Genomic DNA, 17044 nt, shown 5'->3' with positions numbered 1-17044 from the left:
ATTGGAAGAGACCAATTACAGCATCACATGTACACCCTTCGAATGAGACAGACACACAAATAAGATCCTATTGGAAGAGACCAATTACAGCATTGCATGTACGCCCTTCGAATGAGACAGACACACAAATAAGATCCTATTGGAAGAGACCAATTACAGCATTGCATGTACGCCCTTCGAATGAGACAGACACACAAATAAGATCCTATTGGAAGAGACCAATTACAGCATCACATGTACACCCTTCGAATGAGACAGACACACAAATAAGATCCTATTGGAAGAGACCAATTACAGCATTGCATGTACGCCCTTCGAATGAGACAGACACACAAATAAGATCCTATTGGAAGAGACCAATTACAGCATCACATGTACACCCTTCGAATGAGACAGACACACAAATAAGATCCTATTGGAAGAGACCAATTACAGCATTGCATGTACACCCTTCGAATGAGACAGACACACAAACAAGGTCCTATTGGAAGAGACCAATTACAGCATCACATGTACGCCCTTCGAATGAGACAGACACACAAATAAGGTCCTAATGTATGTGACTCTGCAGAAGCAGTGGTAATGCATAGTTCACCCCTAGTCCCTATAAGCTGCTCCCGATAAAAAAATAGCATAAATGAATGATTAATAAATTATTTGCCTGTGTTTAATTCCTGTAAGGCTGTTGTTTGTAAAAGTGCAGTGTGTATATCAGCTTGCAGGAGCCACTGTTTGTATAATCTGCTCTACTCATGACGAGAGGAGTCAGCTGCAGGATCAAGCAACACAAAATACAGGATTACAGCTAAACCGGACACATTTCACAAATACATTTTTTTTTGTTTTCATTACATAATCTTTGAAGGTTATTCCTTCGACCGCTGATGTTTTTTGTACACGTGGCATTCCTGCTTTCTGATTGTCTCAGAAGCTAAGAAAGGTTGGGCATGTTCAGGGTAGCTGGATGTAGAGTTTCAGTTGGGGTTGTTCCTTCAAGCTAAAACTTAAGTTTCCAGCACCTCATAAGGGGTCAGGACATCCCTGAAAAGCATGATGTTGCTTCTTAGTGGATCTATCCTGCTTAAACATCTTCAAAGAACAACAACAATTCACATTTCTGTATTGTCTTTCATCCCGCGGATCCCAAAGCACACTCACACACACACACACATACACACACACATACACACACACACGCAAATGAACACTTTAAACCATTACATGAAAAACAGCCTAATACATCATCTAATAAAATAGACATTTTAAAAATGTGGTTTTATTTGTAAAAAAAACTCGTTTTTAGAAATAGAACAATCAAAAGCGTCTAAAACAAAAATGAATTTAAAAATGAAAATGCAGTTTTGATTGTAAAATAGGAAGTCTTAGATAGAAAAGTTATTTTGTAAAACAGCGTCCCAGCTTCCCTGACAGATGAAGGCAGAGTATTTCATAATTTAGGAGCTTCACAAGGCCCTTCCTTCCATATTATTTGAATTCACACTTGAACTTGCTGCAGGGGTGCTCTTTTAAGACATGCATGCTTCTTCCCCCTTTTTCACAGTTACGGGTCTTCAAGCTGGCAAAGTCGTGGCCGACCTTGAACACGCTGATTAAGATCATCGGGAACTCTGTAGGTGCCTTGGGAAACCTGACATTGGTTCTGGCCATCATTGTCTTCATCTTTGCCGTGGTGGGAATGCAGCTGTTTGGGAAAAGCTACACTGACTGCGTCTGCAAGATCAATAAGGACTGCAAGCTGCCTCGGTGGCACATGACAGACTTCTTCCACGCCTTCCTTATCGTTTTCCGTGTCCTGTGCGGAGAGTGGATTGAAACCATGTGGGATTGTATGCAAGTAGCAGGGGAGCCCCTGTGCCTCATTGTCTTCATGCTGGTCATGGTGATTGGGAACCTAGTGGTAAGTGCTGTATTAAGTATATTTATTTATGTTTAAACTTCGTGGATTTTATTTTTTTTAGCTCAGGTTGAAGGCACTTCATGTACTAAGAGTATACTGTATACTAAGAGGAGTAAGAGTGCTAGGCAGAGGCATTTGCTTGATGCAAGATTGCAAGAAGGCTGGCATGTGAGATGATTTGGATCATGTGATCGCTCCATGGCTGTAACTTCATTTGGCTGACTTTGCTAGTGAAATCTGTTTCAGGTGGCTGAGCGTTGAAATGAAATGAAAAGCTAAACAGTGTGGCGAAAAAGGCTTTGGCAGATTAACAAAATTCAGTTTGCTAATGGGGGAAGTTGGCAGGTTTTAGAAATAAACCCTTCATTCCTTGTCTGTGCATTATGTGTGAGCTAAGAGAGCTAAATCCTTTGCAGCTATGAGTTGGGTTAAAATAATACTGTAATTGGAGCTACTTATAATTGAAAACCCCCAATTGTTTATTTATTATTATTATTATTATTATTATTATTATTATTATTATTATTATTATTATTATTATTATTATTATTATTATTATTTATTTAGTGGTTATTTGGGGGATTATTGTGATGGAGGGATGCTTCTGTGCAGTACATACTGAAGTATGATGAGATTGTAGTCTGGTATTAGGAAAGCAACACTGTAGACAACAGCTGCTTACTTGACTTTGGTACACTTACAGTCCCAGTATCCTATACGGAGCTCTCCTGGGGGGCACACGGGGTCTCCTGGGGTGGCTGGCAGGGAGTGTGACAGGGTTTATAATTGCGGATCTGCCAAGGGTGCCGGCACAGAGAGAGATATTAATGTGTATTGTCAAGTTAGTTTAAGAACGTTTTATGTAAGATAGTAATATGCACTAAACTGATACAAGTGTCTGTCAAAACTTTATGTTAAATGTCTGAGTAAAGGAAGCAAGTTTGTAGAAATCATTAAGTATTTTATTTTCTTATTGTATTACTTGTAATAATAATAATAATAATAATTTAATAGCTATTAAGTTTTAAATTGCAATTTAAAAGAAACAAGTGTAGATAGTGTTTGAATGTTGTTAATTAACTATATGGCCCGTCTGTGTTCTGTGGCCTTCTTGCTCAAGATGAGTGAGTGGCAGAGAGTTACAGGCTGGTACTGCAGAGGGCATGGCCGACAGGCAGAGAGAGAGAAAGAGAGAAACTGCCGTTCTGCTACAAAATTATGTTAAAACTCAGTTTTTTATGTTTAAAAACAACTTGTACATCGATAAAAGTGTGTATATGTCTTGGATGTCTGGGTGTAAAAATTAGAATAAAACACAAAGCAGATACAACTAAATTAAGGTGCATCTATATGGTATGTATTTATATTGGTGGAGTTAGAACTATTATTATTATTATTATTTTTATAATCCCCATCTCTGATTAGTTCTCTATCTCTAGACTTAAAATGGACTGACTGGCAGTCGTCAGTGCCCTGTTGGAGCCAGGAGCTGAATAAGTGCATTTGTTAAAAAAATAAAAATAAAACAATTCTCTCGGAATAACAAGTAATACCAAAATTACTAGTGTATTACCCGTGCTCGGAAAATGACCATACTCGTTACGAATATCTGTTTGTATTTGTTGCTCGGTGCGGCCCTTAAAAGCAGGCTATTGTGTAAATGGTCCAAGTAGGTCTAGAAAGGATCATTTTTATTTAGCCCTCATTATAGCTTTATTGTTTTTCTTTTGTTTTACTGCTTCAGTAAAGTGCCATGCTCTCTGTGTCATTATTGTTTCGGCACAACAGCCTCAGAGAAATAAATACTAGTGGTTTCCAGGTTCAGATATGAGCCAGTCGGAGACCCTACCTGCTCTGGTTGTTGTAATAATACATGTAAACACCAAAGCCATAAACAAGTCCTTTGCTGTTGTAGCTTCACATTCTGGAGCTGCACGCCAGGCGCTGACTGCAACACTACATTCCAATGGGGGTCTGTAGCTGTGGATGCCAAGCCATGCATGAGGAATGAAACAGAGACCAAAACTTCTGCAGCCCCAAATCACTGGACAGTAGTGTTTTAAGGAGAATGTTGCCTTTTCAACACCCTGAATGGAACACGGTACTGTAGAGTACTTTCAATGTTGTCCACAACATGTCGCAGTGTATAGCATATATTGATATGGTAAATATAGCCTGCCTATGAACCTTCAATACCATGGCTGTAACTGTTTGCCCAAAGGTCAGTTCTTTAAAAACCCAGTTCTTTAGCCAGTGTTTTATTTTACTGCTGCTGCTGCTCCAGGGCTGTATATAATAATCAGCAAAGCAAGCTGCTGGAGCTTAAAGCATTGCAAACCTTCAGTCTGATTGTCAAGAAGGAATTCAAAAGGAACCCAGATGATCTATTATAACTATAATTTGTCCATGGCATCAGCAGTTCTATGCAATTTCCATCTATGGTATCACAAGTTATAGTACCATCTGTAGGAAGACCATACAAAAAAAGCCACCCTGTAATTGTTGGCATAAGACAGTGACCTTGCTTACCTCAGTGTCCTAAATAGTCATCAGGTTAAATCCATAAATGCATAAATGGGTTTAGGGTTACCACACACATAAACCATACAGAAAGAAACCCCAAAGCTTGAGTGAAAGGAGAACCAGCAGACGCATGCAAGGACAGGCACTGATAGCAGACCATAAGAACCTATTCAAGAGGGATAACGTGCATGAGCATACAGAGGATATATAATACTGTACAAGCAAACTGCTGTAGGACAGCACAGAAGGCTTGCAAGCCTCTAGGCAGCTACAGTGAGAAGCATGGCTCATGGGTCCAGGTATGCTCTCTGTTTGTGCACCTGTGTGGAAAATTTGAATTATTCAAACCAGGTTATTTGCTACTGGAGAGGTGAGCATTTCTTATTCACACAGGCTGCCTAGCTTAATAAATCACTCACATGCTGTATGTAGGATGTCATTAAAAATATCTCCTTTGCCAAATGGGTCTTGTTAGGCATAGTTTGGGAAAAGGGACATTCCCAGCGCTGAGTTTGAAAATATAGCACATGTTTTTAAACTGATGTTCATCACATGACTGAAATGAATCAAAGCGATGGTTCTGGCAGGGAAGTCACATTAACCTTAAATCAAATCACAGGACTTACAATCCCAGTGGAAGTGAGCAACATATTAGTTTAATATAGCCCAGGGTATTTATATCATGTGTTCTACTCATATACTGGAACTGGTGAGAGTGCCACTCACTTCATGTAGTAATTAATACTGTAGTTCTTGGGAAGGTTTGCCATTTTGGCTGAATCTCCTTTTATTAAGGTTTATTAAGATTCTTAAGGTTTATTTTAAACATAATTTGATCTTCATTTACCTATAATATATACACCTTGTGAAAGGCTGTACCTTTGTGAACTCTTTCCATTGTGCTTCAATGGGTTCTTGGCTCTTGTCCTGCACACTGGAATTTGTGACTGCTAGCTTCAAGTGGTTCTCTTTTATTAGCTCCACTGTGGTGAATTCAGTGTCAGTCAGCCTTGCTCTCTCATTGGCTGACGTCATATCAGGGTCTGTTTTTGTGCAATGTGCTATTTTCCAGAGTGAGTGTTGGTAATTATCTTCTCGTCAATGTCAAGTGGTTTCTGGGTGTTTCCCTGGTTTCTGTTATTAATCCTTATTTTTTGTCTGTTTATTTGCTTAATCTTTTTTTTTTTTTTGTACGGTTCTGCAAGATATCCAGCTAAATGAAAACTGTATATAAAATTTTTGTTTCTAATTGGCATGGAGTTCCCTAAATTTTTTTAGTGTTTGATATACATGTTGCTAAGATATTTATACATAGGTTAGGGTCTTCTGAGATACAGACAGCACCTCAATGTGAAGGGCAGGGTACCACAACAGTCGAGTTACGAGTACTGGGTCGACAAAGCAAAACTACTTTCATATGTGGCATGCTTAATGTTATCCTGTGTGGGGGTTTCCTGGGAATGTAGAGTAGGAACCTACATTGTAGCAAGCTGTGGTACTGCATTGCATTTTACAATGTTTTGCCAATGCTTTGTTTGTGGGGCTGTGTTAAAACTGCAGTATAGCTTACTGTCTGCAAACAGCCCAGCTCAAAAATAAATGAATAGTGATATTACTGGAATGGAAATTGTTCCCACAAAGTAACAAGTGCCTTTCGAAATAGGTCAAGTGCTTTTCTCTTGCATGCTGTCAGATCAAGCTGCTCTTTCTGTGGATCTCCGAGTCGACTACTGGCATGTGCTTGTTCTGTTTTATTGCTGCACAGTTCTAATCAATGCTATTAAGAGAGTGTGTGTGTGTGTTTTTTTTATGTAATGCTTATTTGGGGGAATGGTGGAGTACTGCAGTTCAAAATATGATAAATTTAAATCAAGGGCAGGCAACCTTAGCCCCTTCAGTCCAGTTCTTTGTTCCAACTGTATCAGCAGCTGAAACAATCAAACCCAGTCTGTTTTGAAGGTGTTTAATCATTGCATTGCAAGGGTTTGACCTGCAGTGGGATGGCTCTTTAGACTGCCCTCCCTAGCTTTAAACAGCAATGTAGTATCACGACAAAGAAACTGTAGTACCAGAGATTATGGGAAACACTTAACATGGTAACCATTGTTCCATGGTAGCTACTGATGGAATGGGTGTGTATGGCCTGTATCTTAGTGTTACCATGTACAGTAATTACATCAGTTAACAATATGTAGTTCACAAGGCCATTCCCTGAAACATGTAATGTGTGCTGTCTGCAGTGAGCTGTGTTGCGTTTGAGGACTGGATACCCTGAAACATGTAATGGATGCTGTCTGCAGTGAGCTGTATTGCGTTTGAGGACTGGATTCCCTGAAACATGTAATGGGTGCTGTCTGCAGTGAGCTGTGTTGCGTTTGAGGACTGGATACCCTGAAACATGTAATGGATGCTGTCTGCAGTGAGCTGTGTTGCGTTTGAGGACCGGATACCCTGAAACATGTAATGGATGCTGTCTGCAGTGAGCTGTGTTGCGTTTGAGGACTGGATACCCTGAAACATGTAATGTGTGCTGTCTGCAGTGAGCTGTGTTGCGTTTGAGGACTGGATACCCTGAAACATGTAATGGATGCTGTCTGCAGTGAGCTGTGTTGCGTTTGAGGACTGGATACCCTGAAACATGTAATGGATGCTGTCTGCAGTGAGCTGTGTTCCGTTTGAGGACTGGATACCCTGAAACATGTAATGGATGCTGTCTGCAGTGAGCTGTGTTGCGTTTGAGGACTGGATACCCTGAAACATGTAATGGATGCTGTCTGCAGTGAGCTGTGTTGCGTTTGAGAACTGGATACCCTGAAACATGTAATGTGTGCTGTCTGCAGTGAGCTGTGTTGCGTTTGAGGACTGGATACCCTGAAACATGTAATGGATGCTGTCTGCAGTGAGCTGTGTTGCGTTTGAGGACTGGATACCCTGAAACATGTAATGGGTGCTGTCTGCAGTGAGCTGTGTTGCGTTTGAGGACTGGATACCCTGAAACATGTAATGGGTGCTGTCTGCAGTGAGCTGTGTTGCGTTTGAGGACTGGATACCCTGAAACATGTAATGGATGCTGTCTGCAGTGAGCTGTGTTGCGTTTGCATCTGTTGTAGCAAAATCAAATAATAATGAAGTTACCTTTTGTAGTACATGGAAGAAACAAAAAGCCAGAGCGAAGATTACAATTTCCTGCAGTATTTGATCCCTTTCTCACTGATATGAACAACACTGCACAAATACCTGTAACTGACAGTGTGGCCGACTGACATTATGAAAAATGGGCAGAACCCTGATTGCAAAATTGAATGAAACAGGCACTTTATCAAATCAGGCATAATATAATGGGTACTATTGTAAAATATTCTTATCCATCAGCGACAAATAAATAACCAGTATATATAATTATTCTTTATCATAAAGTGTGTGTTTTTCAGACTGGAAAATCTGAGACCAATGAAATTATAACAGAGGAACTTTCCTGTTTATTTGATTCACTTTGCACCCACAGGGCTAGCACAGGTACATCTCATCTCAATAGCCCAGCACTAATACAAAGAGAGACCTAAATAAACCATACTCAATAATAAACAATACATCAATAAAATAATTCCAAACAATTACTATACATCCAGAAATAATACATAAGCATATATATATATATATATATACACACACACACACATACACACACACATGCATATAGCTTGGTTTTATTTTCTTCTAAATCTTTGTTCTTCCCCTGTACTGTGGTTCATATCCCTGGTACACTGTGCACCTGTTGTTTCCAGTAAGATAGGATAGGATATGGTAACAAAGGTCAGCTGCTTGTGTCTAGTCCAATAGATAATATTCTATAAATAACACACTGTGAAGTGTGCTGACTCTACATGCGTAGCATCATCTAAAACACTGACATCTTTGAAGAATGCTTGTTAAACAAAGAACCGCTTTGTACGCTCCAGCAATATGTGGGGTAACAATCAACTGATTTTATTTGAATTCTAAAAAAACAGAACTGGGCTGTACTGTATCCAGAATGGTTCAAAAGGCAACAAATCAAAAAGGACAAAAAAGAAAAGTCCCTGGTTTGTAAAGGAATCAATCTGATCCACACAGGTGTTGCTATAATACCCAGCTGCGAGCTGCAGACTCCCAAGAAATGAGCTCAGGTCAAGACTTCTTTTAAGAATCAAAGGGAATTGTTTGTTTATTTTTAGTTCTTTATTTAGAATTTCTGACACATGGATTAGAAGCAACTTTATTGTGCAAATAGGTTATGAGCAAGCCAAGTGAATCGAGGCTAGTGACCCTTTTTATCACATTTTACCAGAACAGAGTAATTAGCGCCATGGTGCCATTTACCCTGCTGATAACACTGATGTCAGGATTATAGATCATGGTTATCTCAGTGTCTGTCTTTGCTAAATGCTGTGGGTGAACGCAGTTAGTGAAGCCAAGAGTGAACACAGGAACAAGCCTCTAACCTTTCTGAAATATACATCTCAATTCACAAATGCATGAGTTCATTATTGATTTTCTAGGTTGCTACATTTATATAAAACAAAAATAATAACTCATATGTTAAAACTTGAATTAATATGGCAGTAGTGTAATGTATTTGCTGGTGTAGTTGTTTTTATATTAAAAGTCTGGTACATTAAGTACATTGTAACTATGCATAATAGCATTGCAGTTATGTGTAAGTACACATGTAATTACTAAGTAACTACTATGTAAATACACTGTAATTAGAGACACTTAATGTAAAGTGTTACCACAAGTTTTTTTATATTAAAAGTGTAGGTACTGTGTGAAAGAAGGCTGCAGTGCATGAATTGCATGATGAACATGTGCTCTTGACTCTTGACTCTCTTGAGAGTGATTTACCTGGAGGTCTGTGCCAACTGGATTCTTTCTGGACCAGACATTGCGAAGAACAGCTGCATCTGGCTGGGTAAATTACCATGTCTGGCAGGCTGTCCTTGGAAGAATGGAAATGATTTCCCTTCAATGAATATTCTTTTTGAATTACTCAAGAAAGAATCATTTTCACAGGGAAGCAGTGAGCAGACACCAGCTGTTTGTTCTCCTGGAGTGTTGTGAATAGGAGCATAACCACCAAAAGGGAAAGGAGCTTATTTGATACATGTTATACATGTTTTTACATAAACAGGTGTTGCATATACATTTCAAGCTCAGGATAACTTTGAATCTCATTCATTAAAGAGTGCGCCACATCAGACAGTAGGCTATGCTTTGGGAGGTTCCTGGTTGCCAGGCTATGATGTTTATGCATATGTTTTGCTGTATTCCTTTTCATTATGAACTGTGAATTAATAAATATGAATACAAAGTTTTTTCCTTAGAAAATGCAGGTTTGGATTCCAGACCACACATTTAGTAATTTTAAGGTATGAAAGAATAGTAAGCAATGTAAGGCATGTAAAAGTCTACAGTTCAAACTGTACACAAAAATAGAAAGTCTAAAGTTCTTGTTTTTTTTATATTTTGTATTGATTTTGGTAACACTTGACATTAAGGGCCTCAGTTACTAAGAGAAAATTGAGATGACTGCGCATGGAATTTCCCAAAGTGTCACGCCCGATTTACTAACTGATTAGAAGCAGAAATACCGGGCAAATTCTTATTAGCATACAAATTGTGGGTGGCAACAGGTCTGAAGTTGCGCACGGTATTTATTCTATTAACAGGTTAAGGAGCTCACTTACTGGTAGCGGCAGGGATACAAATATGAGAGACAGATAAAAGAAAATATGCTGAAATAATTTAGTTTCAATTTAAAATAATATTTTATTATCTACACATCCTACAACAATGTGAAGCCTACAACGCATCAGCATGGTTTGTTTTGTCCTGTATTATGTAGGATAGACTACAAAAGCCTCCTAGGTATTCATTTAATTTAAAAGCGGTGTTGGGGAGGGGGTATATGTTTTGGCTCCAGTATTATTATGTTATACTCACTTAGTTTTATTACGTGCATCATTTTTTTAATTTAAATTCATAAACAATACTGATTGTGGCAGGGCAGAAGCCATGCAGATGTAGATTTGTTGCTGTTTGAGTAAAGATTAATTCTTTTGAATTTAAGTTTGCCAGGGATGTGGTTAATGCCACCCCTGCTATATACACATGTGGAAAGTGGCTGGGGCCTTGATTGAATAATTAATGGTCAATTAAACCCCAGCCACAAGCTATAAAAGGGAAGCAACATCCTTTGTTTGGGAGGAGGATAGTTCAGTAAAAGTGAACGCCCAGACTACAAATGGAAGGGGAGGAGTGGCTGTGTTTTTGTGCTGACGATGATTTGGGGTAAAGTTTTGAGAATCTAGCCCTTAGTTTTGGCGATGTTATTTTGGAATCTTCTGAAAGTCTGCTGAGAGTTCTGAATTTCAAGGGTTCCACTCTGCTTGAGCACCAGGAAAGAGTCAGTGCATAGAGGCTTCCTGTGTGGAACTCTTCTGTGACTCCACTGCTTACAGTACACACACACATATGGATTATACCCTGACAGAGAAATAAGGCTCTAAATCTTGGCCTTGGTAATAGAAATTCTGTTTTCTATCCAAAGTGAGACTAAACCTTCTGTTGCTTTTAGGTTTTATGTAATTGTCACCATTTCTTTCTCCCATCAGTATAGCTTTTTTTTTCTATTTTCGCATTGAAGAGTTAGCTTTGAAAAATGCACCACCTGGCGGTTCTTCAGGGGATTTATTTTTGCAAATGTAGTTGATGCATGATTTAAAAAAAGATAGTCTGGTCTTTGCAATGCTTCCCTATGATTTACTGTGCTTTGACTGTGCTTTATTACACTTTGCTATGCTTTTACTATGGTAGACATTTGCAAGAAGTCTTGCCAATGCTTTATTTGGCAGGACTCGGCTCTGTTGAAGAAGCTAGTATTTGCATTCCCCAGGGGCACTGTGTGTTCTTTTAGAACAACTCAGTTTGGAATTAGCTTGTCACATTCAGTCGTGTTCGCTCAAGAGCGGAATACTCACAGGGCGAGAGACCTTCTATTTCACCTCAGTGTCTCCTCAGCCTTTATCAAGCTTTGTTCTACACAGATCATCTGGGGCTGCAACATTACCAAGTTCAATATCCATTACCTCAGAAACACTCTGTCCTGGCTTACAGTCACAACACCAATTAGACTTACATTGATTTGAACATTTCTCAACAACTGTGCTTGATCCTAAAGGTTTCCAGAGAGTAATTATTGCTGAACACATGTGCTCAGTCTGCACTACTTCCTTTACCGAGCCTTGCTGTTGTAGGGAAAATATACTGTATTCTTAAATAGCAAGTTTTATATTTTTTATTTTCAGTATTTTTTTTTTATTAAAGAGTTTTGTGGAATAATTGATATCAGAATACACTTTACAATCATATAGGCAGGGTTGCAGAATGTCCAAAATCTTCTGGTACACAGACTCCAAGTCTTCCAGAAATTCCAAACCTTCTGGAACCAAATAATTATACATTTATAATTAACAAAAGACAAAAGTTATAGGCTAGGCTTAATAGATCTATTTCACTTGGAATCTGATAAGAGAATTGTGCTTTAGAAATGAACTATTCTGCAGCCCTGCATATAGGAATCAATCATAATACCCTCATCGTTTATCAGTGTCACCAGATCATTGAAATCACTGATATGGAATTGCATTATTAAATGATTGTATGTGAATTGGGTTAATAAAAATGACTGTGGAATTGGGGTACATTCTCTACAGGGGTTTGATGGCTCATTAGTAGTGACATTTACCATAAGATGAAATGTAGCCTAAAGAACAAGCCTGGACGTTCTGTATGTGTCATCATCACTCCAGCATTGTGTTTGTGTCGGCTTCATTGTGTCTTAATGACAGGCCTGGCAGCAGAGCGTGCACTACGGGGGGCACCAAGCTGTTTTGGGGGGGGCACATTTAAGAGGTGACTAACGCGGGGTATTATTGGTACTACTATTGTAGTTTTATTTTTGTGTTTAACTTTACTTTTATCAATGATTTGTCTGTGGGCCAACTTTTGTGGGTTGGCTTTTTGTACTTTGGGCTTTAAAAACACCTTCTTTATCCTATTTTTTTGTAAAGATGATTTATTATTTTTTTTATCCTAAAATTGTCTAATAAGAAATCTGTTGACTTCTTTGATTTGCTGTAGTTCTGTAATTGTGGGTTAAACAGGGAAATGATTTGTGGATTGGGGCATTTTTGCAGATTCTCTGTCCTTTTCTCAACCCTCTGTGCTACAGATTTCCACTCTACACCTCAACTCAAGTCAGTGTCTGTGTACTGTATGACTTCCACCATATGTAGTGTTAGGTGGTGCCCAGCTCCTTCAGTCAATCCCAGTTATCCTGGACAGTGATCTCCCTGGAGTTTCAGTGTTAGGTAGTGTCCAGTTCTTTCAGTCCTTCCCAGTTATCATGGACAGTGATCTCCCTGGAGTTTCAGTGTTAGGTAGTGCCCAGTTCCTTCAGTCAATCCCAGTTATCATGGACAGTGATCTCCCTGGAGTTTCAGTGTTAGGTAGTGCCCAGTTCCTTCAGTCAATCCCAGTTATCATGGACAGTGATCTCCCTGGAGTTTCAGTGTTAGGTAGTGCCCAGTTCCTTCATTCAATCCCAGTTATCATGGACAGTGATCTCCCTGGAGTTTCAGTGTTAGGTAGTGCCCAGTTCCTTCAGTCAATCCCAGTTATCATGGACAGTGATCTCCCTGGAGTTTCAGTGTTAGGTAGTACCCAGATCTTCATTCAATCCCAGTTATCATGGACAGTGATCTCCCTGGAGTTTCAGTGTTAGGTGGTGCCCAGTTCCTTCAGTCAGTCCCAGTTATCCTGGAGAGTGATCTCCCTGGAGTTTCAGTGTTAGGTGGTGCCCAGTTCCTTCAGTCAATCCCAATTATCCTGGACAGTGATCTCCCTGGAGTTTCAGTGTTAGGTGGTGCCCAGTTCCTTCAGTCAATCCCAGTTATCCTGGACAGTGATCTCCCTGGAGTTTCAGTGTTAGGTGGTGCCCAGTTCCTTCAGTCAATCCCAGTTATCATGGACAGTGATCTCCCTGGAGTTTCAGTGTTAGGTAGTGCCCAGTTCCTTCAGTCAATCCCAGTTATCATGGACAGTGATCTCCCTGGAGTTTCAGTGTTAGGTAGTGCCCAGTTCCTTCATTCAATCCCAGTTATCATGGACAGTGATCTCCCTGGAGTTTCAGTGTTAGGTAGTGCCCAGTTCCTTCAGTCAATCCCAGTTATCATGGACAGTGATCTCCCTGGAGTTTCAGTGTTAGGTAGTGCCCAGTTCCTTCAGTCAATCCCAGTTATCATGGACAGTGATCTCCCTGGAGTTTCAGTGTTAGGTAGTACCCAGATCTTCATTCAATCCCAGTTATCATGGACAGTGATCTCCCTGGAGTTTCAGTGTTAGGTGGTGCCCAGTTCCTTCAGTCAGTCCCAGTTATCCTGGAGAGTGATCTCCCTGGAGTTTCAGTGTTAGGTGGTGCCCAGTTCCTTCATTCAATCCCAATTATCCTGGACAGTGATCTCCCTGGAGTTTCAGTGTTAGGTGGTGCCCAGTTCCTTCAGTCAATCCCAGTTATCCTGGACAGTGATCTCCCTGGAGTTTCAGTTTTAGGTAATGTCCAGTTCCTTCAGTCAATCCAAGTTATCATGGATATCTCTCGTGTTCTTCAGCTCATGCTTTGGAAGCCCTGTGCAGAATTATGTCAAGTGTTTTGCTTTTAAGGTTTTTTTGGTGGCAACATGGGTTGCTAAGCATCCATACAAACAATCTATAAAAAGTTAGTAAAATCATAATACTTCAGAAGTACAGAACAGGAGGAATATGTGGTTTGAAGTGGAGTGGATGTTTTTTTTTGTTTCAAGTGGTGTTCCAAGTTTAGTTTAGGAAATATTTCAAACAGCAGCACTTCACTAATGCAGTGCTGCTGTGAGCCGGGTTCTGAGTTGGATTTTCAAAAGTACTTAAACATTCAAATCTATGTTACATATATTTTGTTAATTCACTTTCCTATTCACACTTTTTCTGTTCCAGAAACTGTAGATTTGATAAACAGTAATTATGACCAAAAAGTTACATCGGTTTTCATCTTTAACCCAAACATGAAAACAGGTTTACCGATGTAATGTATCAAATGCTGGTTCAAATGCTCTTTTTTGGTTTAGAAAAATGAAATCTGTGCAGGCTGCTGTAGGCTGTATAGTAAACATTGCCTCTGTGATTGTGCAAACCTGTAAGAGCCAGTTTTAGTGCTGTGACATATTGCACAGGTAATCATAAGGCATGACTGTGCAAACAAAACAGCACATGGCCAAACACAACTAAATGAGGGCAATGATGAAGAATTAGAAGCACTGTTAATCAAAACAATAGGTCTCCATAGCAACTGACTCACACAGCCTCCAGATATTTGATCTAGATGTTTATTTATTTCAGTAAGAATGTGGATTTTAATTAAGCTCACTTTTAAAATATCGGCTCCAGTCCTTTTTCTCTGCATTTGTTTAAAAATAAATCCTCAATTAGTGGCCGTCTTGAAAGCCAAATTGGAGAGGTCAAGCTTGAACTGAATGCCTAAGCTTGCTTCAAACGTAACACTGAGGCTCCCAGTTTGCTGTCACTTGCTTCAAACGTAACACTGAGGCTCCCAGTTTGCTGTCACTTGCTTCAAACGTAACACTGAGGCTCCCAGTTTGCTGTGACTTGCTTCAAATGTAACACTGAAGCTCCCAGTTTGCTGTGACTTGCTTCAAACGTAACACTGAGGCTCGAAGTTTGCTGTGGCTTGCTTGGGAAGGGTTACGTTTTCAGACTAACTTTTGACTCGAAAGTGTGATGTACAGTAGTGTGCAAATGTATTAGAACATCTCAAGATTTCAATTTTCTATCAGTAGTGATATAGAAGCAATAGGCACTCTTATGTGAAAATGTTAGACCACTGATCAATGTTAGAGCACATGATCGGATTCCGTCTACAGCCGCCTATTTAACAGCAGTTGTTATTCATGAGAGATAATTGAGAAGCGTTGTTAAGCACCAACGATTTCCGTCTATGAAGGCATGTTTTTAACAAATTGAGATAAAGCGTAACGATGACCTCATTAGCATAACATTTTAATCGGTCCTGAGCGTTAACCTACTATTCATAAGAGTGAACGACAGCAAAATGCTGTCGATAACTAAGCGTTATTGAACGCTTTCTACAGTCAAGTCTAAACTAACGACATCTTTAATTGCTTGGTATTGCAAGTGCGAGGCTTGATCAGTGTTTGAAAGGGAATCTCTTTTTTGTTTTTCGCGTACCACAAAACAATTCATTTTGTGTACAGTGTGCAATACAGCGTGAAACTTTCACTGATACATAAACTTGCCCCTGACTGATTCCCTGCTTTAAGCGGGGTTTATTAATAATAATAATAATAATAATAATAATAATAATAATAATAATAATAATAATAATAATAATAATAATAATAGTTGAGAATTTGTAAGATTAACATTTAATGTTTTCCAAATTATTATTATTATTATTATTATTATTATTATTATTATTATTATTATTATTATTATTATTATTATTATTATTATTATTATTACTAGAATTACAGTATTATTCAGACATCCTCCTACAGTGCATTTTGTTTATTTATTTATTTATTTTTTGGTCCTGCAGTTAAGAATGTAAATCTTATGTGTGTGTATGGAAATATGTTTACCAGCGCTGCCAAACAAAACAAAAATACAAAGTATTTATTAAAAAATACTTTTTTTTCTAAATTATGACATGTCCTGAATTTTTGGCAGACGCGATAGGGACATTAGAATCAGGTTTTGCAAACTGCCGTGACTGGCAGCTGCAGACTCAGGTTTCGGTAGTAGGCTACTGTCGGTGGATTCCATTTTTCTTCTTGCAACAGCTACCAACGCCACCCAGGGATTTTAATTGTGCTGATGATGTCATCAGAAAGAGGCGGATTTTCGTTCTTGAACAACTGTATACCCATTCATAAAGTGCTTTGCGACAGTCGCCCGTTTGCTCAGATAATTTTATGCTTCGCGACAGTCGCCCGTTTGCTCAGATAATTTTATGCTTCGCGACAGTCGCCCGTTTGCTCATGAAAAGCAATATGGACGACTTCCGTTAGTTTGAAACGAAATTCGTTTTATTACGGCAGCCGGCAAGTACTTTTATGAATAGGGCCCTTTGTGTTTTAATTAGGCATCTTAAGCAACTTATAAAAAGTCTCATGCATTTCACCATTGTTCCTTATCTCTTACTATTTTTAATTAAAGTTATCAATTATATTAGACAATCACTAATCTGCCTATGTTGACGATGTTTTCAAGATTTTCAGTTACAGTGGTTTGGATTCATATGCACAACAAATCAGAACTAAGAAGCAATGGGGTGTTCTAATACATGTGCACACTGCTGAACTACAGAAGCAATGGGGTGTTCTACTACATGTGCACACTGCTGATCTACAGAAGCAATGGGGTGTTCTAATACATGCGCACACTGCTGAACTACAGAAGCAATGGGGTGTTCTAATACATGCGCACACT

General features: G+C 39.1%; 1 protein-coding gene across 2 annotated transcripts in view; it reads left to right on the top strand.

Moving 5' to 3' along the window:
• Window positions 1-17044, top strand: part of LOC117400283 (sodium channel protein type 4 subunit alpha-like) — a 165461-nt gene that overhangs the window by 83754 nt on the left and 64663 nt on the right. For both annotated transcript variants that reach the window (XM_059023366.1, XM_059023365.1), the window contains one exon: window positions 1562-1918. In XM_059023366.1, the coding sequence (XP_058879349.1) occupies window positions 1562-1918 (357 nt within the window). The remainder of the gene's footprint in view (window positions 1-1561; window positions 1919-17044) is intronic.

The sequence above is a fragment of the Acipenser ruthenus genome, chromosome 4 (assembly GCF_902713425.1).
Source record: "Acipenser ruthenus chromosome 4, fAciRut3.2 maternal haplotype, whole genome shotgun sequence".
Taxonomy (NCBI): Eukaryota; Metazoa; Chordata; class Actinopteri; order Acipenseriformes; family Acipenseridae; genus Acipenser; species Acipenser ruthenus.
Note: the sequence above shows the minus strand (reverse complement) of the source record. Positions and strands in the feature narration are given on the sequence as shown.